This window comes from Haemaphysalis longicornis, unplaced genomic scaffold, assembly GCF_048455015.1.
Source record: "Haemaphysalis longicornis isolate Haplotype H1 unplaced genomic scaffold, Haemaphysalis longicornis Haplotype H1 scaffold_3, whole genome shotgun sequence".
Classification (NCBI taxonomy): Eukaryota; Metazoa; Arthropoda; class Arachnida; order Ixodida; family Ixodidae; genus Haemaphysalis; species Haemaphysalis longicornis.
This window is the reverse complement of record NW_027526335.1, coordinates 50895028-50919634: the sequence shown is the minus strand read 5'-3', so window position 1 is coordinate 50919634 and position 24607 is coordinate 50895028. Positions and strand designations below refer to the sequence as shown.

General features: G+C 47.1%; 3 protein-coding genes across 3 annotated transcripts; 2 read left to right on the top strand and 1 right to left on the bottom strand.

The window, feature by feature from the left end:
- The first annotated feature begins 1449 nt into the window (after positions 1-1449).
- LOC144174448 (thiol S-methyltransferase TMT1A-like) lies at positions 1450-8567 on the top strand. The gene is made up of 2 exons (XM_077703168.1): positions 1450-2521; positions 7573-8567. Exons 1-2 carry the CDS (start codon positions 1982-1984, stop codon positions 7807-7809), a joined length of 777 nt encoding a protein of 258 aa, XP_077559294.1. The 5' UTR covers positions 1450-1981; the 3' UTR covers positions 7810-8567.
- A 1718-nt stretch (positions 8568-10285) lies between these two features.
- Positions 10286-16113, bottom strand: LOC144174447 (cotranscriptional regulator ARB2A homolog). The gene has a single exon (XM_077703167.1). The coding sequence runs from the start codon at positions 15937-15939 to the stop codon at positions 14914-14916; it is 1026 nt and encodes a 341-aa protein (XP_077559293.1). The 5' UTR covers positions 15940-16113; the 3' UTR covers positions 10286-14913.
- Positions 16114-19192: 3079 nt separating this feature from the next.
- On the top strand, positions 19193-24229 carry LOC144175215 (thiol S-methyltransferase TMT1A-like). Its single transcript, XM_077704318.1, has 3 exons — positions 19193-19500; positions 21745-21964; positions 23852-24229. The coding sequence occupies exons 1-3, from the start codon at positions 19193-19195 to the stop codon at positions 24227-24229; spliced, it is 906 nt and encodes a 301-aa protein (XP_077560444.1).
- Positions 24230-24607: the final 378 nt, after the last annotated feature.

Here is a 24607-nt window from a genome sequence, read left to right as displayed (position 1 = left end):
CGTCATAGGTTTAATAGTGGCCTTTAGAAAGCTATAGGAAGCTTATCCGCAGTGAAATTATAGTAATATTCTGCAAAGTTGTCACCGAAAAACTTCGTTTATAAAGTCCAGTAACAGGTAAAAACATGTCGTGGTGCCGTATTACGTAACACCGGCGGTAGCAAGGAGCGGTTGTTGCAGGCGTAAGATTTATTCCTCATAATGGCAGAAAAAGAGAAGTCTTAATATTCCTAAGGCCGCTTACCAACGGTACGTGGCCCCGCGTGTGCGTCAGAATGTGCGTGGGGAGCTCTAGGGGTGTGAGAGATGCAAATGGCATCACACGAATAATGCAGCTAAAGGCAGGATTCCAAAAATCGTAACTAATGAATTTTATACGATTGCAGCGTTCGCTCCTGCATTATTTTGAGGGAGCAAAAGCTCGCGACCTCTTTATGTAGTATGTAGTATCAGAGTCCGTCAATGGTAGTATCTTTATGTAGTATCGGCGTCGACCTCGCGACCTCTTTATGTAGTATCGGCGTCGGAACGGGAACCAACCTGGCATACATGGACTGAACTAAGAGTTGTTTTACGGCGAAGTTGTTAGCCTCTCGTTGGTCGGAAAATTTCGTGCCGTAAACGAAAAAATCCAGGCGGGTCCCAGCCGTACCCACCCAAGACGCCGAGTGCAGGCGTCAGGCTAATCAGGCATACAGCATAGAGCTCAGTATATTCGTTTAAAAAACGCAAAACAAGAATCGAAATCGCGTGATGGACGATGAGTATCCTTTGAACAAATTCCCCCCCCCCCCCCCCCCCCCCCAGTATGTGTTCCTGGCAAAAATTGGGTTTGCAGCTACTCTCGAAAAGGGGGTTGACGTCGTCTGAGGGCGAGCGCATGCGTCAGGCTTTGCCGCCAGAGAAGCTTAGCGCAAGCGACAAGCGCGCCGAGACGACGAGGAACATTTTATACCCTCTCCCAACAGCGTGTGTAGTGGTTTACAACAGCTTCGCTGGACATCTACTTTAGCAGGTCCGGATGGCGGCCATTTTTACCTTAAAGCCTTCATCCACCGTCGTAACCTAATTTAACACTATTAGCGGTAATTTTTATCATGCTCAAAATGTGATAACTTCTTGGGAATGCAACTATAAAGATGCATGTCTTGTTTGACGACAAGCGTTCTGCAGCCACAGAAATAAACAGCCTGTCAAAACATCGTCTTGGCGTGCAGTGATAATATGTGACCCTGTGGTTCCACAATTTGGCTTAGGTTGTACTTAGTTTAGCTTTGCGGAAGTTCGCAGGGTGCGGCGTGGTACGGCTGCACTGCGCTACAAGGTAAATTAATACCCTTCGCCACAACTTCACTCCCAACAGCACCTCTCCAGCGCTCTTCATCGCACCGCCGGCATTCAGGACACCACGCCCGTATTTTACAACCACTCGCGCCAAAGGTAAACAGCCGTGTTCGCCTCAACTGGAACAGCTAAGTGACGCGGAAAGTCCCTGGTAGCCGAGAGGTTTTTGCATATCGGCTCTTCTTTCTTCGTCGCGCGTATGGTCACGGGCCGTACGTATTGCGCTGAAGGCCTTTCAGGTCACATTCCTTTTTGTGCGTTCTCTCTCGTTCTCTTGCGTGCCGACGGAGGAACCCCAATTCAGACGCTTCCAAGCGTCTCGCGGGGAGGCAGCTTTATTTTTTTTCCGGCAAGAGAAGCAGCAAACCGGTTCCCCCGTTTGCCGCTGCGTCCCGTAGCCTGAAGACGGTGCTGGCGCGGTCGCCGAGAGCGTCTGCTAGCGCAGACGACGGTAAAAGAGGTGACCGCGCAGCAAAGGAGTGGTCCCAAACGAAGCAGCCGCGCCTGCCGAATTCACCGTTTGCGTTACCGCTTCAAGTTTTCCTTGCTTTTGTTCGCTCAAAAGAACAATTAACGCGCGCATTGTGTAACTCCTTCCACCTTACCGGCCTCTCCCAACCTGTCTTTGACGAACGCCATGCCCGGCGTGTACGGCAGAAGCCGCGAGAACTTCGCGCTGTACCTGGTGGCCGGAGTTCCGCTGACTCTGTTCGTGATGTGCCTCATCCTGCGCCAGCAGCGCAAGGAGGCCCAGCGTCGCTTCTTCGCGTGGATTTACGCCAAATACTACGCTCAGCACAACGCCGCAGTCCTGGCGCCGTTCAAGCGAGAGTTGTTCGCAGACATGGGCCAAATCGTGTCGCACGACCCGACGCTGCGGGCGCGGGGAGTCATCAGGATAGTGGAGATCGGCGTCGGCACGGGAACCAACCTGGCCTACTATCCGCAGGGCAGCAAGCTCATCTCCGTCGAGCCCAACCCGTACTTCGAGAACGTCTTCAGGGAGAACCGAACGGCCTTCCCCAACGTGGAAGTGGAGCGGTTCGTTCTGGGCCGCGCTGAGGACATGACGTCGATACCGTCCGACAGCGTCGACTGCGTCGTGTCCACGCTGGTGATGTGCTCCGTCGAAGACATGGCGCTGGCCATCCGCGAGATCAAGCGGATTCTTGTCAGGGTGAGCACTGGAGGTCTCCTCCGTGTGGGTCATTTCCTCTAAATCATCAAAATTATTTATTTTATCGTATACCAGCTGTTGCCTTATGCCTAATATCTTTACTGTAACTGCATGTAACGTCACGGTCTTCATCACTACTTCCTCTGGGCATGCTGCCAGCGTTTCCTATTGTGCTGTAAGACTGGTTGCATAAAAACGGAAGTCACCTCAAGCAAGGTCATCACACTGAATTTTCATAGGCTGCGCAATAGGTTCATTGGTTCGTTTGCCCCACGTGCAGTTCAATCGAATAAGAGGCTGGCAAATTCTAATTTTCGTGAAATTTAGGGTCGTGTAAAAATTCTGCGCGGCCGAGGTAAACCTGAGGCCCATACCCGAAATCAAAAGTAGGTTAGTAGCGCGAATTTTCCCAGTGTACCCGATTCTCGAATAAGTGGAGCAGTGAGAGTGTTCGGATTTTACCGCAATTGGCAGGCGAGATAGTTCGCAATGCAGCGCAGGAAACATGCTTTCTCCGCTTTAATTATTTCGTTAATTAGCGCGCACACCTTGAGAGGAGGAACAAGTTGTTGGGCATGTGTACAGCCACTTTCAATACCATGCGTTTCATGCATCTCAAGATCAGTTGGCATTTAGTTTTCATTGCAAAGAACCTGCACGTGTTGTTGAATAAAGGTTTTATTCATTCATTCAACCTGGGGGAAGGGCTTCAAACTTCAGTGAAAGGAAAGAAAGAGCGAAAAAAGCCCGTCTCGCGCGTGCAGTTAGAGGAAGTTGTATTCGAATGCGACGTAGTCTTTCATTTTACTTCAAATATATCTTCATTATTCTGAAAAAAATTTCAGTGCACAGCAAAATTGGATGTTCTATAGCATTTGCAAGCGCAAGTGCAGAACAGCTGAGGGGTTAGGGTTCTTCACACACGTGCATATACCGCATTTACTCGATGCTAAGCACCCCCTTTTTTTCCACGATCGCGGTGCCCGAAGTAAGGGAGCGGGGTGCTTCGAAAAACCTAAATTATCCCCTCCCACGTCACTTTTTTTTCGCAACCCTATCTCGACGAGACGGGCGCAAGGGAATAATGTTTTTTTGGCGAACATTCAAAAGACAAATAGGTGCAGACAGTGAACCTACCGCTTACATTTGCACTGAGCCACCGTCACTACGTCCGTTGTGCAGCCTGGGCCGCGCCGCTCCCAGTGTCCCCCAGCAAGTCGTTTTCTGTTCCGTTGCAGTGGTTTGTAATTGAAAACTTCATAAATGACTTGGCCACAACTTCAACTTGGGCCCGCTTCGACGCGTCTGAAACCATCCACATTGCGATATGGTTGCTTAGAAAAGGGTGTGCTTAGATTCGCAAGCAAACTTTTTTTTGTCCATTTTTTTCCCCCCGAAAGTAGGGGAGGGTGCTTAGAATAGAGTAAATGCGGTATATGTAGGAGACGCAATCTACCATATCCTTTCTCTCGTAGTACAGAAAAAGGTGTGAGAGGCTGAGTAAGCCCTAATGGTCGCGCAGTTTCCGTAATGTGGCATTACTTAAAAACAAAAAAAAGCACAGGGATCCACATTCTTTGCTGTAAGGATAATTTGATGATTTTGTTCCACTGCCCGAGATGCGAATCAATAGGTTAGAACGCCCAAGTAACGCCGCGAAAAAATGTTTTCAGATAAACCCGAGAAAAAAAAAAAAAGAACGAAAATCACTCGCTAGCAAATTGTCTGCGCATTCAAGTTCGTCCGTAAAATTCCTATGTTTCCGCTGCGGAAATCCAATTTTGTTTGTTTTCTTGAACTTAAACGTTTGCTCATTTTGTACTAAACTGCAGTTCCAAACGTTACTTTTACATCGAGTCATGGACAGCCAAAGTTGCAGAACCGGCATGCAATCAAACGCTAGAATTCTAAACAAATGCAAGTTTGAGCGCGAAGAAAGACATAAGGAGCGACAACAGAAAGCTAAAAAGACTTAATTTCAACTGATCGGTAACCTTCTATTGGTAAGCTCACTTTCAACTAAATGTTTTTTTATATTATTTTGTGCTAGCACGTGTTAAAATTTTCTCATTTCACGCCTCTTTCTCTACTATCCGCGTGTACGTCCAGGCGAGGCTATGTAGACACTGCTCTTTCGGGGGTCAAAAACAGTCGGTAGTGCACACGTACGTGGTTCGTCATGCATTTTCTTCTGCCCTCGTCTGCTGCGAGCTGAATCTCGAAATTTAGCGCTGGACATGGACGCGCACGAGAAAGCTGCCCGCAGTTTTCGGTTTCGCATACATTTTCGCGCAACTCCTACAGGATAGACGTAGTAAAAAGGAAGTCGGTTCCTGTAACCGACTATAGGTTCGCTCGGCTCGAGTTCGGACTGCGGAATGCTGTCACGCGGTGTTTCGTTTTTGATGTCCCGATAGGCTCCTATTGTGAAAGAGCTCTACAGGAAGGTGCTTCGTTGCGTCAGGATGTTCTCTGCATGCGTGCCTAAGTGAATACCAGCAAGGCCAACAAGGCGCAGCTCCTTTAAAAGACCTCGATATGGGTCGACTACCCTGGTGAAGGGAGCCCCTTTTTTTTATTCGTGTCTGTCTGCACTTGTCTTGTGTCCATGCACGGCCTCTGTGGCCCACATCTGCGGTGCCGAAGTGCATTAGGACAAAAACGCACGCTTTTTGTGTTGTTCATCCTTGGACAGCGCTATGAGCTCCTTTGTACTCGGAGTGAACGGTTCAAATTTCCCGCCACATGCATACCACGTGACTTGCTTCATGGTGGTCATGGTGATGGTGGTTAATCCGGTGCCGTTCTGGCAAACGTTGGTTCTGGCGTATGCAAGCCCCGTTCTGGATATCTGCTGCTGGCTTTTCAAATTTTCGCGCTCCTTGTGAACCCAAAAGAGCGTGCCGCAGTCAAGGTCCACGCGCAATATTGGTCGATATATATGCTCGCTTACATTTCAAAAAGTTTCGATCGCGCGCCGCAAGATTTAGTGGTCCTGTATAGCTTTTTGATGGCTGAAGCGCGAAATCCACGCAATTCGCTCCTGGGAAGACCGGAACCGAATCACTAAAACTCGGATTGCAAGACCGACTGTTGTAATCCCCGAAACAGTTAAGGCACCGAAGAACTTAAAAACTAAATAAATTATTAATAAAACTAGAGACGGTACCCCTCAGTTTAATAAAAACGAACTCCTTCAACATTAGTTGTGAATGCATGTTAACGGGAGTTACAGTCCTTGGTGAGAGGAGAACCTCGACAAAACGCACGAAGAGGGAGAAGCTTTCGCAAAGACATATAATAGGGTTTTAGTTTCTTCAAGTCTGACGTTGTTGGTTTTGTGGCTTCGAAATTACGTATCATCTATGTTTTATCAAGAATTTCAATTGAAGCGGCAAGTTTAACAGCAGCGAACACAGGTCATGTGTCCTCCATGGACGAACGGCGCCAAAGTTCTTACCTTGACTTCCGTCTGCTCTGTATCTGCGGTCAGCAAGTTTTAAAGCTGCCCGCTATGCCCCTAAACCTCCTTCATGCATGGGCGATGAATACTGAGACAAAAAAACGTTAGCTTTCGGAACTTGGTCGGCCGAAATCCGCTGTCTGGGCGATGCCCCTGCAGAACCTGTACAGCGTTAAATCCTCCAATCCTGTTCTTTTTTGATCAATGGGCGGCGGGGGCCCGTTCTGCACGACCTAGGTCGTCTGTCCTCATACAACCGAAAGCGAATGTTTTAGCCTTGTTTCATAATCTTGGTAAGTGAGATTGGTATTTGTAAGGAACTAACACACGCACGCACGCGTACGGGCTGATGATCTGCAGCGCCATCGCTGTCTGCACACGGTTGTGCTGCATATTGTCCCGTGAAATTATGTCACGGGACAATATATACGTGTGGCAGATGTCGCCTCAGGTGGTGAACAAGAATAGGTATAGTACTGGGTGCTTGTACGAGGCAATTAGTAAGTAGGTAAAAACAACGTTTCGCTGCGAAAAGTTACTTCCAGTCCTTCTGCTGCGTGTGTACGTGCTACAACAAAGCGGTTCACTGGACTCGGCACGAGCCTCTCGCGTGCGGTGCCCACTACACAAGAAAAGCACGCGTGCCCTGAGAGCGAGTGAGTTAGACAATAGAACGCGGTGATTATCCCTTATTTCTTTTGTTACGCCTGCCACTTGTTAGGCTCGTGTCCTTGCTGGTTTCGGATTAACGGCATGCGCCCAGAACACGTGGGAAGAAGGCAGCAAGTTGGCATCCTTATATATAAACAGTCTTTGTCCGAGTACTGAAATGCTGAAAGTCACGTACCGCTCACGTCCGCTGTGCGTATACGCGAATAGATGTACAGCGGAACTACTCCGCACGTCACGTTTGCACCAATTCTTCCGCGATTGTTAGCGCCATCGCTGCGAACTGCTGGCTTAGGCATACACGAATAAATGTGGGAAAGCTAACTTTACAACGATCACGTACCCGTATAGTATCCTGAATTGCAATACACCGTACCCTTTAAAGACAGCTTTACTAGTGCACACAACTGCCTTGCTGGAGAGACATTTTTTTTTTTTGTCGCGCATAAAACCACGTGTACTCCTGCGGAGCCCCTTTAAATCCAACTTCACCGTTCAACAATGCGTCACTGAGAAGACTTCTTAACAGGGGTTAATGTTTAATGTTAAGTTGTACCTAAAACGTGAAGGCACTACGTGCTCTTATTAAATATCTCCATAAAGTGCCACCACAACTTTATTCTGAGAGAAGTAATTCCGTTGTACTTGCACTTAAATATTTCGCGGATGTACATACATCTCCACCTAACCTTTCTTCCACTTGATATTCCGCCCGTGGTGGCGCAACGGCTAAGGTAGAGAAAAGGCACAGAAAACTGCTGCCGTCTTATGGCGCTACTCAAGTTTCATTTGCGTACTGCTTATGCCGCTAGTATGCACGTTCTGCAAGCGAATTTTACCGTAGTCAGTCACCGCATTTCGTGTTCTAACCCAGTCCATCCAAAGACGAGTAAAACCACCATTCTCCACTGTTTTCCAGGGCGGCTGCTTTTACTACGTGGAACACATTGGATACAAGGAAGGCACCTGGTCACACCGGCTACAGCGGTTGGTGCAGCCCATCTGGTCACTCTTCAGCGATGGCTGCCAGCTGACTCGAGATGTGCCTGCGTATGTCGAGTTCATCGGCTTCCGGGAGATCTTTGAGAAGCTGCACCATCCCGAGGAGATGCCCTTCCTGGTGCGACCAACCCTCGTTGGCAAGGCCATCAAGTAGACGGTGGACGTGCCTCCGCCCTGCCACCACCCTCACCCCAAACAGGCCTACGCATCTCCTGCTGCGCGCAGACAACCAATTAATCACCTGAAGGTGTCAAGGCCTTGAGATAATGGCGGTTTGCGGGGCGAGATAGAAGTCCACCATGACGGACCATCCTGGAGCTGCTGGCACGTGCGACCAGTAAGATCTGCTGGTGCAAGACTAATTTGGCAGCGTTGAGGTGGTTCGAGTCTGCCAACAACTAGACCACTCATTGTTTTTTTTTTTTAATTTCAACACCAAAAAATGGTATTGCCCTACAGTCTTGCTGTGCCACTACATTTGTCATTTTGTCTGAAAATGTAATTACGAGCCCACACAATTTACATGTGAACATGCGAGCTTAGAACTATTTATGTATACTACGTTAATTTAATTATAGAATCACACTGAACGCGTAAACAAACACTACCTCCAATGACAGGATATTACATGCACTACAGACACATCACAATTATTGAGTGTAAGGCTGGCGCTGGCTGTGTGCGTGTGTATAATTAATTGCCTGGTCGTCGCGTAGCGCCAGCTGTGTTCTGTCAACACCTCTCACATGTGTGTGTTGTGATGTCATGTCATTTAATGCCTGTTCTGTGATCCGCAGCAAGCAACAACAAGAAAGAAGATTGTGAAACCTAACCATTGACATTACAGATAACATGACCAGAGCTTACAATGTCCAGAGCTTACAAACTTGTGTAGTGTGCATTTCACATTAAATCCAGTATACAATGATTCTGGTCTCAGAGTGCAATTCTTGCTCACAGCTAAAATGTTGGACACAGGAAGAGCTAAGCTGAGCAGATGAAATTTTGGGTAAGTTGTGTGTGCTAGCACAAACAGAAGGTGGGGGATCTAATTTCGAGGGGGGGGGGGGGGGGGGCAGCTTACAACAAAAGAAGAGGAAGAGCAGGCAAGGAGAGAAAAGAAAGTAATAAAAATGGTGTACACTCATCCGTTGACGATATAAGCAACCAGCAAAACGGAGGAGTCTATGATTAATTTTGGTTTTTATTACTTTTATTACAATACGTAAATAGAATACCAGATTATATTTTTTTATGAGCGTACTGACCCTAATGCTGCCCAAGAAGGTGCGAGAAAAAAAAACCTGATTGTTATTCCAAGCTTTAGCTGACTTCTGAGCCCGTTACTGTACTGAAACTTCAAACAACAAGTTTTAAGCTCGCAGAAAAACATGGGCCTGTTTAAATCTGTTTCTGTAGGCAGTGGTAGCTTCATATTATTTGTATTAAACCAGCACCTGGTGCCTACAATGCTCTTTACAACAGCAAATGATACTGGCTTGGTAAACAGAGACGGTATATTATCTTGCACTGCACTGCCAGGAGAACCAAGTGCACTATTACTGGAGTTTCTTCACCTTGCTACCCAGGAAGTGATGACAAAGTTGCCAAACAATACTTGTGCTCAGGGTAGTAGTTCATGCTTGCTGGTAAAGGCATGTGCTAATGGTGCCTGCGACTGCCGCGAGACATTGGAGATTTGTTGCAAATGGACTACGAGGACGGGGTCATAAAAGATCCTGAGGAAGGTGGCAGTAGCAACTTCACTCTAAAAATGAATTCGAGAGTTGAAAAAAGAACTCTGGGATGACTAATTGCACTCTCATTCACATTCATTAACTTTGGGTGGCTCTTATTTTGAGTGTTTGTAGCTTTGTGGGGGAGGGGTGCATTGCTTGTAACAGAAAGAATTATTGGTAGTTTTCCGATGACAGGCCGAGCCCGAGCTATCGTCTATTCCCTGCCTTTAAAACTCCAAAATTTATGAAACAGGGCGGAGAGTTGGCGTCCACCAGTGGCTAGCAGTCACTAACACCTTTAAAAAGTGCGTTATTCAGCACTTTTACATTCCTCTCAGCTTCACTATCTAAAACTACCTGAATCTTCAAGGTGTTGCTAATCGTGACACACTCCATTTCCTCCCAATTTTGCTTTATTCAATTCCTGCCTGCCGCAGGCACAAGCAGCAACAGTGCATGCTCAGCAACAGATTTATCTGCTGCTTTGAGTCAAGTGGTACGCTGTTTCTCACTTTCTTGTACAAACACTGGTGTTGCTGGATATGTGAGAGCATGTATGGGTCATAGGTGCAGCAATGTAATCGTAGTATAGCCAATTGTAGGTGCATAATCCTCTACTTGCTTAAAAAAGTGCACTTCCTAAATGCAGTGATGTTGTTCGCTTGAAGCTTGAAACAATCAAGGATTACTTATAGCAGGCCTTGGTAAGAAACCTTTCACTCTTGCACAACACAGTCAGACTAGTTTTCGTTACTTTTTTAAGCTTAATGCAATAGCCTTCTGCAATAACTCCCATATCAGACACAATTATGGGAACATGATTCTTGTGTTTGAAGCAGAAAACTAGTTGTGTGTTCAAGGGCAGTGCCTGGAAATAGAAATAAACGAAAATCTGCAACAAAACATTTTACTCTGTCAAAGCAACACTTTGACAACACTGTGATAAGAACTTTGACAACACTTCACCATTTTGCACTGCTCGCAAAACAGGAGAGAAATACTAGGAAAAATATGCAAAACGTGATAATACTACATTATCGTTTCTCTTTCCTGTAACCAAAAGTTTTTGTTTTTACGGCAGTACTATTAAATTAAAATATAGCATACCTCTTTCTAAAACAAGCTATATGGAAAAAACAATGGTCCAGCACAACAAATAGCTTTTTGCATGCCCTGTAATATTAACACAATTTACCATGAAATAAAATTGATAATCAAACCCACAGGACACTAACAGAAATGCATAAAAGATCACAAAGCTTTGTAAAAAAAGGGGGCTTGAGCAAATTGGGCTCAGGTGGGAATTGTGCTAACTGTACAACCACAAAACAATGAGTGACACTTTTTCGTAAAACCACACAAAAAACACAAATGCCCTTAGTTAACATCTACACAGTTAACATTCATCATTCTCGCAAGCATGTGTTACAATATAAAACAAAAAGTGAAAAATCAGAGCGTCCACAGCAGCGTGGTGTACCACTTAGGCTGTTTGATGGGTTCATTTCCATGTTTGTGAAATGCTCCAACGTTATTAGGTCCCTTCAGAAAAGGACTTGGAATGTGCAAATAAAATGAGGTAATAGCTTCTTCAACAAGACTTGGTTGCGATGACGAAATCAGGCTGCTGGCTCCCCTATCATTTCAGTACAAATGCAAACTTAAAAAAGGAATGATTGCTGAAGCATATACGCAAACAAGAACTATCTACTTGGGTAACATGTCCTGGCCAATAACATAGCTTCTGGTTACTTTTGGCGAAAGCAGCGAAGCAGGCGAACATTTTGTTCGGTGAGTGCGTTCGTAACATCAAAGCCGCAAGAAGTCAAATGTATCCATCAGTCGCAACCACTTGTCCTGCATTTGCTTTCTCTTAGATTTCTATACTAAAACTTCAATTTGAACCTATCCCTCGAGAACTGTATTTTCACACTTTTTTCATCCCTTCAACGAAACACCACATAGGCTGATAACCACTGGTGAAAACTGGAACTCATCACTACCATTTTCGTTACACACAGCAGAGGCCAAAGTTATGCCTTGTCACATGACAGGAAAAAACAGTCAGTCACAGAAAGGCTGACTTAGATTAGGGCTAGGGCAATTCCAACATCTAAAGGTGCTATCGAATTGAGCAAGAGACAATGCAGTTGAGGTCATGAACAATTTCAAAAATACAGAAAAGGCAGAACTGCATACTATGACAGATGCATGTGCAAGCAGTGCCTAGTATATGAACAAAAAGAATTAGAATACGTGCTTAATTATAAAAGAGGGTCTGCAAATTAGACACATGTTTACTCAGAGAGGTGCCACAAAACCTTCCATGGTTGGACGCTTAAACTGACTGAGCACAAGGACGCGGGCTCGATTCCCGGCCGCAGCAGCGACTTTCCTGATGGAGGCGAAAGGCAAAAACGCCCGTGTGTACGAGATTTCGGCGCACATTAAAGATCCCCAGGTGGTCAAAATTATTCCGGAGCCCTCCACTACGGCACGCCTCATCGCCTGCGTTGCATCAACGCATTAAACCCTACTATCAATCAATCAATCGCCTTAACTGAACTGCTCACAACCAGCGGAAAACCTTTTGTAGGATTGCCACACTGCTTGCGTGCGATAGTGAGAGCCTAGTTATATGCACTTAATGCAGGCACTCTACCGTAGTCGTGACCAAATGGGTGGTATATAGAGGGATACACCATAAATTCGAAGTCGTGAAAATCCAGGGAAAAAATCAGAGCTAAGCAGAGCTATGAATTAACTCCACAATCAAAAACTTCACTGCACAGGATACACGCACGTTACACAGAGTTGGCACATGAAGCAATCCTGATAATCAACAACCTTTTTTGTATCTGGAGCACAACCACAAAGCTCATAATTGAAAAGGAATATTAAATATCAAGTACTCTGGAAACACATGCCTCAAGAGGTTTTGCGCTTGGAAACAAAGGCAACTTTAAATTATTTTTATACATGTAATATCACTTTTGTCTGAACTGCTTCGATGGCTGTTTTGTTTCCCAGTCAGACCTGATTTAGAGAAAGCCCCCAACTGCAAATAATATATAAGGGGTGACACAGACCCCCACACTCTTAGGTGGGTGAGGCAGGGAAGAGGGAAAGGGGGGGTTCGAGGCTTAGACCTTTGGCTGCTGTTTTAATGCCCTTGTTTCTTTTTCCTTTTTGAACAATAGCAAACACCAGTTGCTCTCATAAATCAACTTCTAGAAACAGCAATTTGCAACTTGTGAAGCTCATCGTTTGGTACTAAGCTCCAATGGCCCTCCAAAGGTGCAAAGGTAGGCTATCTTTGGCAGGCTAGATTCCAAATTATATTATGAAGGGCACCTTGAAAATCCTTTCAGACAAAGGGGCGGTAAATTTAGTGATAACATAGACAACTGGTTTGAGACACTAGTTTTTTACCAATTTACCGCCACACACGCATACACAAAGCAGTCAATCTCTGGCCTCGAGCAATGCAAAGTGAATGCCATTTTTGCGTCTTCTTCCACCTAGCAGAACCGTGCCACATCATGCGAGAGGTCAAGCCCAAGCTGAATATGACTGCCACTGGTATTTTTTTCCTTTTTTGTGTGTTCAACATGAAGGTGCTTTTAGCCTCTGCTTCTTTACACATCTAGAGAATCTAGGAGGCATATGGCACTTGCTAATTTTTCTGAAATGATGTGCTAGACGACTTCACTGATTTGGTGCCAGCCAATCAACACATTTTAACGTTGTTGCATGGAGTTGGAAAAAGAAAAAAACCTGCACCCATGAATAAGTTGCAAGCAGTTAGTGGTTGCCATATCGTTCACACATTCAAGTGGTAGCTTTACCAGCGAAATGTTAGGAAATCCACTGCAGCACTGCATAACGCTCCAAGGCAACTGCACCCAAACTATCACCCCATACATTTTGGAGGATTACACACTAGCAACTTAGTTTACAAGCCAAACCTTACATATAACATGCAAGAGCCCTCTAATGGGAAGCTGTCTGTGGATGCTCAGCTTTGGCATAAGCAGGGTAAATTATAGTGTAAATGGCACATACCGTATAGAACAACCTAGGTGCTTCTTTTTTCCACCTGTGCTCGCCCCAATTGCTTTTTACATGTTTTATGTGCCAAAACACATCTCAGCGGAAACGGCCAATGCAACAGAGGGCCACCGACCAATTTAAACCTTTGCGGGTCTTTAACGAGGACAGAAATGTCGCACACGTGATATTATTTTGAAGTCCATCACAAAAAGTCCCTGCAGGCGGGAAACAAACCTGCGACGATGCAATTATGACCACAGTGCCTTAGAGGCACCGTGAGGCATGCTATACATTATATGCCATTTAATGGAAGTTTTCAGTGACCAAACAGGCCACAAGTTTATCACATCATTATTAAAAGCTTATCACAAGCGGTGTGCCTCAAGGTGCTCGAGCCAAGGGCAGCAGCAATGTAAACAAAGGTGGAAACAACACAGCAAGTAAAACTCCAAGCGTCAAGATCATAAAACAGGGGGAAAAAAGGAACGGACACAAGAAGGTACATTTGTATACAGCTCTAGCAGACCAGGCTTATAAAAGTTATTCGAAGAGAATGCTTGCTTGAGCGTAAGAAACAGCGGGGTTAGCAATTACCTCTTAAGAAATCAAACCGACAGGAACAACCAGGGTACAGTTAAAATGCCGAAGCATGAGAGCAGCTGCACATCATGCTACCAGCAACACCTAATGATAACAGTGAACAGCCGTAAAGTCAACCAACAGCGGTGCATAGTAAGCAGCCAGACGGCAGATAATCCCACTGCATTTTGCCCTGCCTCACTCATTTTGGGGGCTATTGGTTGACAACAATGCCAGTTACCAGCAGTAGGTGCTTGCTTGCATGTTCCATCTCGTACGATCCGACAGCACATGGCGACCAAAACCTTGGAATGTTTTACATCAAAGCTTGGACCAGGAAAAACAGTTGTGCATAGTAAGCAAGCGGACAAAAAATCATCCAACTGCATTTTGCACTGTACTGTGGTAGATAAAGGTTGGTAACATTGTCAGTTACAAGCGATAGGCACTTGCATGTTTTACATGATAAAGTTTGACAGCCCTGGAACATTCACTGCAACAGAAACACGTGAGTGACTTACAGCAAAGCTTGGACCAAGAAAAAACCTCAACCGTACATCACTGCCGACAATACTGCATTATGGAACTGAACTGTGAGCCATGCACATGGCTAGCACATCACATAACCACCGCCCTTTCCGGAGCACTGCTCAAGATAAGCACAACAAATAAGTACAACTTTCCACCATGCTTGTGACACCAGTGCAAGCTACTTATAGCAGCTTTTGGTCAGCACTTATATGGTTGATTGCTTGGCAAGGTTAATTTCCACGCACTTCGACAAATAAAATCGCCTGGTACAAGTTAGAACGCTTTTTTATCTCTCGCAGGTGTACTGTTTACGGGAATAAGAAGGTAAAAAAAAAGGCTAGGGCACCACTCTACGATCATTTCTGCTCTCCGTTCTCGGTACACTTCCTGTGGTAGGCCGTGTCGAGAAACTCGAACACGGACGCAAAGCTCGACCACGACGTCATCTCGTGGGTCACGGTGCCGGCAGACACCCGCTTCACGTCAACGCTGCCGTCAAATCGCTCCGGCAGCGGCCGATCCAGCGACTCCGGGCTCGACACCCAGTTTCGGCCCACCTTGCTGAAGAACTGCGCGACGCCCGGGGATATTTTCTGGCGCGCGAAGCTGTGCACCGAGTCAGTCAGAGCCACGGCAAAGACGCGGTGGGTGAACGACGCGAAGAACTCTTTCGCCACGTTGACTGCGACGACGCCTCCGTAGCTGTGCGCCACGACGGCGATGTGGCGCGCGGGGACCTTTTTCTCGACGATGTGTTCCCAGACGTGGCGTGCGTGCTTTTCGGGGGTCTCGCAATCTCGCACGGGCACGCGAACCCCGTTGATGACGCGATGGGTGTCGTTCGTGTTGAGCACGATAACCGCGTAGCCGAGACCCTGGGCCCGCCTGATGTAAGGTAGCTGCGTCCCCTTCTTGAGCGAGTCATTGATTATGAGCCGCCTCGACCACTGACCGGCACGAACGACGCCACTGCCGTGGATCAGGATTAGGAGACGGTCCTTGTTGGTGAACGCGTTTTCCGACGCGAAGACGAACGAGCTCGGCTCGTCGTCTTGGGCGTTGACGGGCACGGTGACACGCGTCAGGCGCGTCTCCGTCTCCAAGATGTGGTAAACGTGTTCGGTGATAACGTCGCCCAGCGCTTCGTACCGCCGCTGGTTGTAGCTAAGGTCGTCGGGGCGTACCTGGAAAAGGTAGGGTTCGCCGGTCTTCACGTGCCTGAGCTGGCCGAAGTCGTTGAAGAAGTAGCCGAAGTCTTCGATTGTGGAGGGAAACGGACAGAAGTCCTCGTCTTCGACGTCGGTCGCCTGCCGCACAAGCGACCGTTTTCGCGGGGGAATCTCACTTGCCCCGTCCGGGACTCCGTTCGCTGGCACAGACATTACTTCACAAATATCCTTCAATGTAACTGGGGCGACGAATATTTCAGTCTCAATGTAAACAATACTGAAATCGTTTTGTCAAGGACACGTATGTCGAGCGAATTGTTTACGCCAGAAAATAGCAGCGGCACGCCAGGCTCGCTTTGTTCTTGTCTTGAATTGCGATCGGATTGCGACAAGCGTTGATGTCGCTCCCGATTTTGTTTTTGTTGGCAAAAAGAGCCTTCAGGTGGGCCTCACCGCTACCGCGGGAAGTCGACCGCCCGAAGCTAAGCTTTTGTTCTCCAGTAATGAAGTTAAAATTTATTTCGAAAGTATAACGCTATGGCCTAAGGGGGAATAGGTTGTGGAAAAAGGGGGAATATGGTCCGCATTTTCATTTTTTGCGTCCTTTCTACGATAAATTCCTCCTTCGCGAAGGTTTACACCGTGAGCAGCGTTCATTGATGGACGCAAGAAGTCAGGCTTCGAAGTAACGAAGGCTCTTGTTAAGTTCGATAAAAGCTTGTTTTCATTAGGGCTCTACGTGTTCATTACTTAGGATTCTAAATGTTTATTACAGAACCTTCTCCCCTTTCAACTGTTTTTTTTTTTTTTAATCTGAATCAAGGAACTTATGGCACGTTCACGTTTATTGATTGTTACTTTGGGTTCTCGCAATAAGCACTACTAGCTTGCACACAGTTTTGAAGTGGCAGAACAAATTCAAAATTGAAATTATATATCGACGATTCCGTCTCAGCTAGTTTAGGCTTAATTGCCATATGTGCTCCCGGGTGTGAGTACTTATTTGCTCGCGTTATACAGTTAGATTTCCCTGGTTCTTAGCCATCCAGTACAAAACTTTAAAGCTTGGGAGAGTGGGTTACCACGAGCTGCTTCATCTTGAAATCTGAGAGGAAGTCATTAAATGTTCCAGTGTGATCCACTTTAGCGACCATCCATGTGAACATTGCCGCAGCTCATCCAATTTACCAGGCATCCATGGACTGTGCAGGAGAAACTTCAAGGCGGCCTTTCTACAGCGATAATCCGGCGAGTGCAACAGAGGACCAGGAGAGGAAATCATCATAGAACATTTATCGCGACAGGACCAAACAATTACTCACCGCCTTCATAAAACAGTACCTGGCACCCCATCGTGAGAGAGACTGACAGGGCCCCTACTCGGACCTATTCACGCCACACATGACAACGCTGCCACCCCAGGGGTCATGACGTGGGTTTGATTCCCAGCCGCGGCTGCCACTTTTCTGATGGAGGCAAAAAGCAAGAACGCCCGTGTGCACAAAATTTCGGCGCGCGCACGTTAAAGATCCCCAGGTGGTTAAAATTAATCCGTAGCCTTCCACTACGGCGTGCCTCGCGTCGGCGCGTTATAAACCGTACAATCAATCAAATCAAATCAGGAAACCTAGGTACCTATGAACAGACGGGTCCCACAATGGAGTCAAATCAAAAATAAAGTTTTCATTAATTCATTCAACTTGTTGTTGTTGTTGTTCCTTATATTCCTGCATGGCGCATACCCAATCAGGGGATCGGCCAAACATCAGTCGTTAAGCCGAAAGAGATTAATGAGTAGGTAAATTACTCGAGGAAAATTAGAAAAAGTTGGAAGCTTTTTCCTTCTTGTGTTTGAGGAATCGAGTTTAAAATTAGTCAAACCAAAAAAAGGGGAAGAAATAAATAAATGAACAAACAAATAAATAAGAAGAAGAAGAAGGAGGAGGAGGAGGAGGGAGAAGAAAATAAGAAACAATATTCAGAAATGAAGAATTTTGGAGGGCTTTAATTGGTGAGGTGCCAGAATAGAAATCGAACTACGTTGTGATTTTTTTGTAATTTTCTATGAAACGCAGAAGAGCAGAACAAACATCCTGGCCACTACAATCAGCATTTCTTCTTCTCGATTCGGTAATGGAACGTACCCACCGAGGAAGATTGGCCATGGCTTGAGGTCTGTGACTAATTATCTAAAAAAGTATTCTTGGAATACCTGATAGTTGAATTGATAGTAGTTGAATGGATACTTGAATGCATTGTAGAAAAAACACATACGCTACTTAAGGGCGGGGCCAGATAAATGATTGTACGAATCAGCTAGCATATAAGTCTTTCGGTAACCATGATGTATTTGTGAAGGATGAAGTAATTTTTTTTTTGCTTTGCCAAGGCTGCTAGTACCGAATGAAAGAACTGAAGGTTTTAGTTTAAGTCTAGGGCGTTCGAATGCGAGAGTTTCTTTGCTCTGTGGAACGGCGACATTAAAACAAATAGTATTTAAATAGGTCGGGTTGATTACAAAACAAGCGTGAGTCTGTTAATGCCAATCCTGACCTTCTCAAATATAGATTTAATTTTGTAAGGCGGCAACTCATGGCTGTGAGGGCCACTTCACACTGGCGGGAAACACACGATTAATTCTATTTGAATTTTAGGTGTGCATACTCTGGTTTATCGAGTATACCGTTGGACCGCCCCCTGAGTAAGAAATATCTACGAAGACGTTCCACAGTTATAGTTGTAAGATTTGGACATACATTTAGTACAGGGTCACCTAAGGTGAAACCCGCTAATGAGTCCGCTCTGTTATTGAGCAGGATACCTGCATGTCCAGGCACCCACACAACACGTACAGATACGATATGTGATTTGGAAAAAAAGTAGCGAAATATTTCCAGATAAATAGAATTTTCAGATTTTACAAAGGAAGTGCTAAGGCATAGGGAGTCAGTTATAAAAATTACATGCGATACAGAGCTAGGAATTGTTTTTAATTTGATGATGATGATTATGCCCTCAAAGGTTTTGGCGCGTACCCACAAGGGGGGATTGTACAGGGCTAAATCGGTTATTGAAATACGTGATTGAGCTCGACAACATACAACCTCTTCTTCTTCTATATTCAAACACCAAGATTCACGTAATCTGCCCCGTGGGATGTGTCTCGCCTTACAATAGCAGCACCCAACAAACTGTGTCATATGCTCCGAGATCTTCAGACGAGCAGTGATAGCAACTCTAACAGCTGCAATATAAAACATTTACTTTCAGACATCATGCGTATCACATCATCGTAGTCTTCTTCGTCAGCATAATCGTGTCTCGAGCAGGCGAGCTCGAGCAAGGCCCAGGATTAGAACGCGCGTTTCGTCGCTCTTCGAGGAGGAAAATAAGTAATCCTGCGGGCGCTGACAAGCTTCTCATCCCGCTATACTCGGTCCCGCTACCGACGATTCCCGCAGGCGACATGTTGGGCTGGTTCCTGGCGAAGCTGGCGTGGTACCTGCTGCTCTACGCGCTGCTGCCGGCGGCCGTGCTACTGCTGACGCTGCAGCAGAGCCAGTGCATGCGCCACCTCTTCTCCAGCTGGGTTTTCTTCCCGCTGGTGGAGCCGTTATTCATGTTCGCCTTCGAGGGCCTCAGGAGCGAGATCATGGCCGAGCTGAACGACCTCGTCTCGCACGACCCAACTCTGCGCCGCGGAGACTCCGTACGCGTGCTCGAAGTGGGCGTCGGCAAGGCACGAAACCTAAAGCACATCACCAGGAATATCAAGTACGTGCGCCCCCTCCTCCTCACCCGACGCTCATTTTTTTTTAAAGGGAAGTGTCTATTATCCCGGCAACTGTGAGAATTACCGTCAGAAATTTCTCCTCATGACAGTCGCCTCTCATTGGCTAAGCGCGCTACACGGAGATAGATTCCATAGGATAAATATTCCCAACAAAGCCATGTTTGCAGCTACCCATGTAGCGCTGTGGTATATAGTACGTGTTTTTAAACGAGAAGGCTCAGGTTCGAATGTGACAATCACGGCGGCCGTGAGAATTACCGTCGGAGATCTCTCACGGCAGTTTCCCCAAAAGCCTGGTAGGCCTAAAATTAGCGTAATAATGGTACCTGAAGAAAACTAAATACACCTGAATTAACCTCCATTTCGCACAGGTAAGCAAAATACTGCAGCACTGCGACCACCTTATGCAACCACGCGCTCGCCTAGACCGGCCGAGGTCTTCACCATCCCCGCGCGCTCGGGCACAATGACGTCAGTCCCAAAACCATGACGTGTACACACGGTGTAGCAGCGCGCGCCAACCGCAGCCAGCGTGTCGGCTACGTCGCGGGAGCCCCGACGTCAGTTTGGGGCAAGTTGGATGTCATGCTGGCTCGCCCCGGGCTTTCCCGTGCGGGCAGAGATAAAAATAGATTTATAATGTTATACTGAACGGCTGCTGTTGAAACTTGCTGGGAGATATCTCCAGACAAAAAGGAAGCATTTTACATAGTTATCTCAGCTTTGAAATTTCGTGTCACTACTCCTTTAAGGGGTTAAAGTAAGGGCAAGATTTGGCCTAAAGAAGCCTAACGTAACCTAACTTGACCTAACCCCACTGAACCTAACTTAACTAACGTGTCCTACCCTAACTAAACTAAAGCAGCACAACCCTACGTAATGTATGCTAACTTAACCCAGCCCAACTGCAACGAACCTAACCCAACCACATCGAACACATATCTTAAAACTCAATCCAACAGAACTCAAAAGTCCTGTGCGTCAATTGCGTGATAATTGTATTGACAACCAAAGTGGAAAAAAAGTTCTCTAACAAATATCAGGTGTACAAAATTTGCTAAAAATCTGAAAACAAAAAAAAAAAAAGAAAATTGTCCTATGCCGGATTCGGACCAGAGTCTGCCCGTTTGAAAGCAGGTACTACTACACCACAACACCACGTGAGCAAACGTTTCCAGTGACGTTTCGCGATATATTTGTCCCAGTGAAATTCCGGGTGGCGTGCTCACCCAATCAGAGGCGACTGCCGTGAGAAATTTCTGCCGGTAATTATCACGGGTGCCTTGGTAATAGACACTACCTAAGTTAATTGCCATGGCCGCTTGGTTTACCAGCGTGTCACGCTATGTGGAGGAGGTTGCCGATCGAAAATCAGGTAAGCCTCGTACAGGAAGGCGCGAGACGTACGCGACATATCATGTGAACAGGTTGATGTGATATAACTATAAAACCATGATATAGCCCGTATTCAAGCGAGGCACCATGCAGGCAAGCATGTGAGTGCGCCGTCACTGGTTACGTCGGGCTCCGCGGGATGGCGGTACTTGTCCGTGCTAAGCGCATGATATGGGTTGGGCATTCCAAGCTCTAGCGCGCCTCACGCAAAGTAATGCCTCGAATCCAAGGTGAGTGCGATTAACAAAAACTCTGTTGACACCACCGTTGAGAATCGGATTGAAACGGAGCAGACGACGCACGCCGGTGTTATTTTTGTCTTCGGCGTGCGGCCGCAGTGGCACAAGCCGCGCCATGTCCGTGGCCATTTCAGTGTTGCCAAGCGAAGACATTGACAGCGAAACTTTTCAATGAATACCACCTATATGTTGCAATTGCACCCGATGTACCGGACTATACACATGCTAAGGCAGTTGTGAAACATAATATACGTGACGTAGGGAATGTGCATCTACTACAATACAGTAACGCGGAAATGAGCGCAGGGAATCGGACAATACTGGTCAGTGAGTTTTCGAAATTCGCTGATTCGCACACAAAAAAAGTGCAACAGCGTCCCTCTTAATGCCCGATGTCGTGCGTGTAATACCACCTGGTCTGCACTAATTTGTACTATTAGTTTCAATAACTTCCCGTTCGAACTGCGACAGTGATCCCATTCCAAGTTCTCAAACCTTCTCACGGTTAATGCTTTTGAAGTTCTCTTTTATTAAAGCACCAGGACATGAGGATATATATATATATATATATATATATACGTGCGTCTGCAGGTACGTTGCGGTGGACCCTGACGAGTCGATGAAGGCGAACTTCCTGAGTCTCCAGAGCCGCTACCCGCACATCCAGCTGGAGGACTGGCTGCTGACCACGGGCGAGACCATGTCCCAGGTGCGGGACAACACCGTGGACGCGGTCATCGTCACGCACCTGCTCTGCAGCGTGCCCGACGCGCGCAAGGTGGTCATCGAGTGCTCCAGGGTCCTCGCACCGGTGAGGAGGTCTATATGGCTTCTTCTTCATCATCATCATCATAAGCCTATCTACGCCCACTGCAGGGCAAAGGCCTCTCCCATTAATCTCCAAATATCCCAGTCCTGTGCTAACTGCGACCAATTCATCCCCGCAAACTTCTTGATCTTACTTGCCGCCAATCTAACTTTCTGCCGGCTCCTGCCACGCTGCCTTCTCTAGGGATCCACTCTGTTACCCTTAATGACCAACGGTTATCTTGCCTTCGCATTACATGCCCTGCCCACGTCCATTTATTCTTCTTAATTTCTACTAATATGTTTAACACGCGTTTGTTCCCTGACCCACCCGGTCTCTTCTTGTCCATTAATGTTACACTCATCATCTTCCGTTCCATTGCTCCGTATGGCTTGGCGAAAGGAAATTTTGGCGGTCGTACGTACACGGAAAACTCGACCGGCGAACCATGTTGGAGAGGAATTAGAAGTGATGGGAGGTAGATTGGCTGGGTTTTTTGATGACGTAGGTATACACTTTCGCGTACACCGAAACTCGGAAGTGGGAACGACACACAGGGGGAATCGAAAGTTTCTTTCGCAGCAGAGAACGTGCACTGTGGGCTGCTACTCAAAGCACAGCTCAAGGGACAACGGTAGTCAAGTAAGTAACTACATGTGTTAAACTGCACAAAGCAGTCTTCGATGTGAGACTTCCACGTATCAAATGAGTTGGTAGCTAACGGTGGATGGCGCTTTCTCTTTTGCCATTTATTTCCGATGAAGTAAGGCTGCAGACTCCAGTAGGGTGAAAGATGTCATGCGGAGGTTCCCTTGAACGCCCTTAAAAAAGTTGTGCCGAAAGTTGGCCCAAAACTCCAGGATGCGAAACGTACCAAAAATACCACGTGACCACAACAGGCCTGCAACGTACAGCCGTTATACCGCAGCGGTGGGCCTTTGACGCCTGTTCCCGGCGGCTGGAGCGCAACTTAGTAAGGTTGACGTCTGGGGTAGTTGGTTCAACATGTTAAATTTACAGAGCAATATAAAGACGCACACAAGTACAAGTAAGGGACATACGCAGCGCTGACTTCCAACTGATACTTTATTGACACGGGAAAACATTTATACATGCAAGATATAGTGACACTACAGTATAAAAGCGGATAAACAAGATAAACAAGATATTAAATGCACTAAACTTTATCTGCCTGCCGTTGCCATCCAGTGCCAATACGTGCTTCGTGTTAGTAAGCCATTTCCTTTGCAGTTAGTGAGATTGAAGGAACACTGATGCAGTCGTCCCCAACCGTACAATCTCTTCTGCTTCGATTATCTCCCTTGCGGTCTGATTGCCACTTCTGCTCACCACCGTGCACTCATCAAATTTCGGCACGTTTTTGTGATTCCGACAATGCGCTGCCAAGTGCCCTGTCAGCCCCCCTTTCACATTGCAATCGTGTTCCCGCAAGCGGTCATTTAGGCATCGGCCGCTCTGGCCTACGTAGCACTTCCCACATGAAAGAGGAATACGGCACACGATACCTTCAACACACTTCTCATAACGATTCTGGTGCTTAGTCTGACATCCTCGAGGTTGCTTGGTGGCTCCACTATTTACTCGGCACAGGCCTAACAATTTATGTGGCGCGGAACGCCCGCAAGTATGAAAACTCTTGAAGCAACAGTTTTGCCGGTGTGTTCCTTTTAGGGCACGCGCACATCCCAGTTTTGACCTCGACCGTCCCAAAGAGGAATACGTGTTAAGGCTTTCGCCTTCGCGCCTCTTATAAGCGACAGCTAAGGACACCCGGGAGCTAAGCGGCCTTCGATGTAAGACCCCAGCGATGCAAGACTTCGGCGCGTTCCCAATTCACTGCTCTTATTCCTCGTTGTCGCTACTCTGCAGGGCGGCAAGTTCGTGTTCCTGGAGCACGTGGCCTTCCCTCCCGACTCGTGGATCCTGCAGCTGCAGCTGCTGGTGGATCCGCTGTGGCAGCTGCTGTCTTGCGGCTGCCACCTGGGCCGGGACGTCACGAACGTGATCATCGAGGCCGGCTTCCGAGAGGTGGCGCTCAGGGAGGTCTACCTGCCCATCCTGGCGCTGCTCAGCCGACACGTCTACGGGGTGGCCACCAAGGGGGGTGCGCCCCCTCCGCCCCCGTTGACTCCGCAGGTAGCCGCCGGGCCCGCGAGCGAGTCGCTGCCCCCGCCACCCCCGCCGCCCCTGCCGCCCCGTCCGGCGGCCCTGCCCGAGGCGAGCCAAGCGGGCACTGAAGCGTCCTGAACTCCGACGCGCCGTATAGTGCGCTATTGATGATTTGTATCGAGTAAAGGTGTACAGTGTACCTATTTTGTGATGGAAAGGATTGTGTATGTCTGACACCCCCCACCCCCACCTAAAAAAAGTGGATCCGGAAAGTTCATGTGGGTAATTAACCAGCGAAGCTCTTTCGTTGTCATTTGGTTGCACTCATCATAAAACATAACACGATTGTCGCAGTCCAAAGGAGTGCCCGAAACCGCTGCGTTTTGCCGCAGGGAGTGACTGTGTCCCGTCGACACCGCTCTCCCCCTTTACGCAGCTCTAATCAATACCTCTAATGCAGCGACGACGCCACACTCTTTCCACTTTCTCCCACGCTCCGGCTGTTGCCACGTGGCG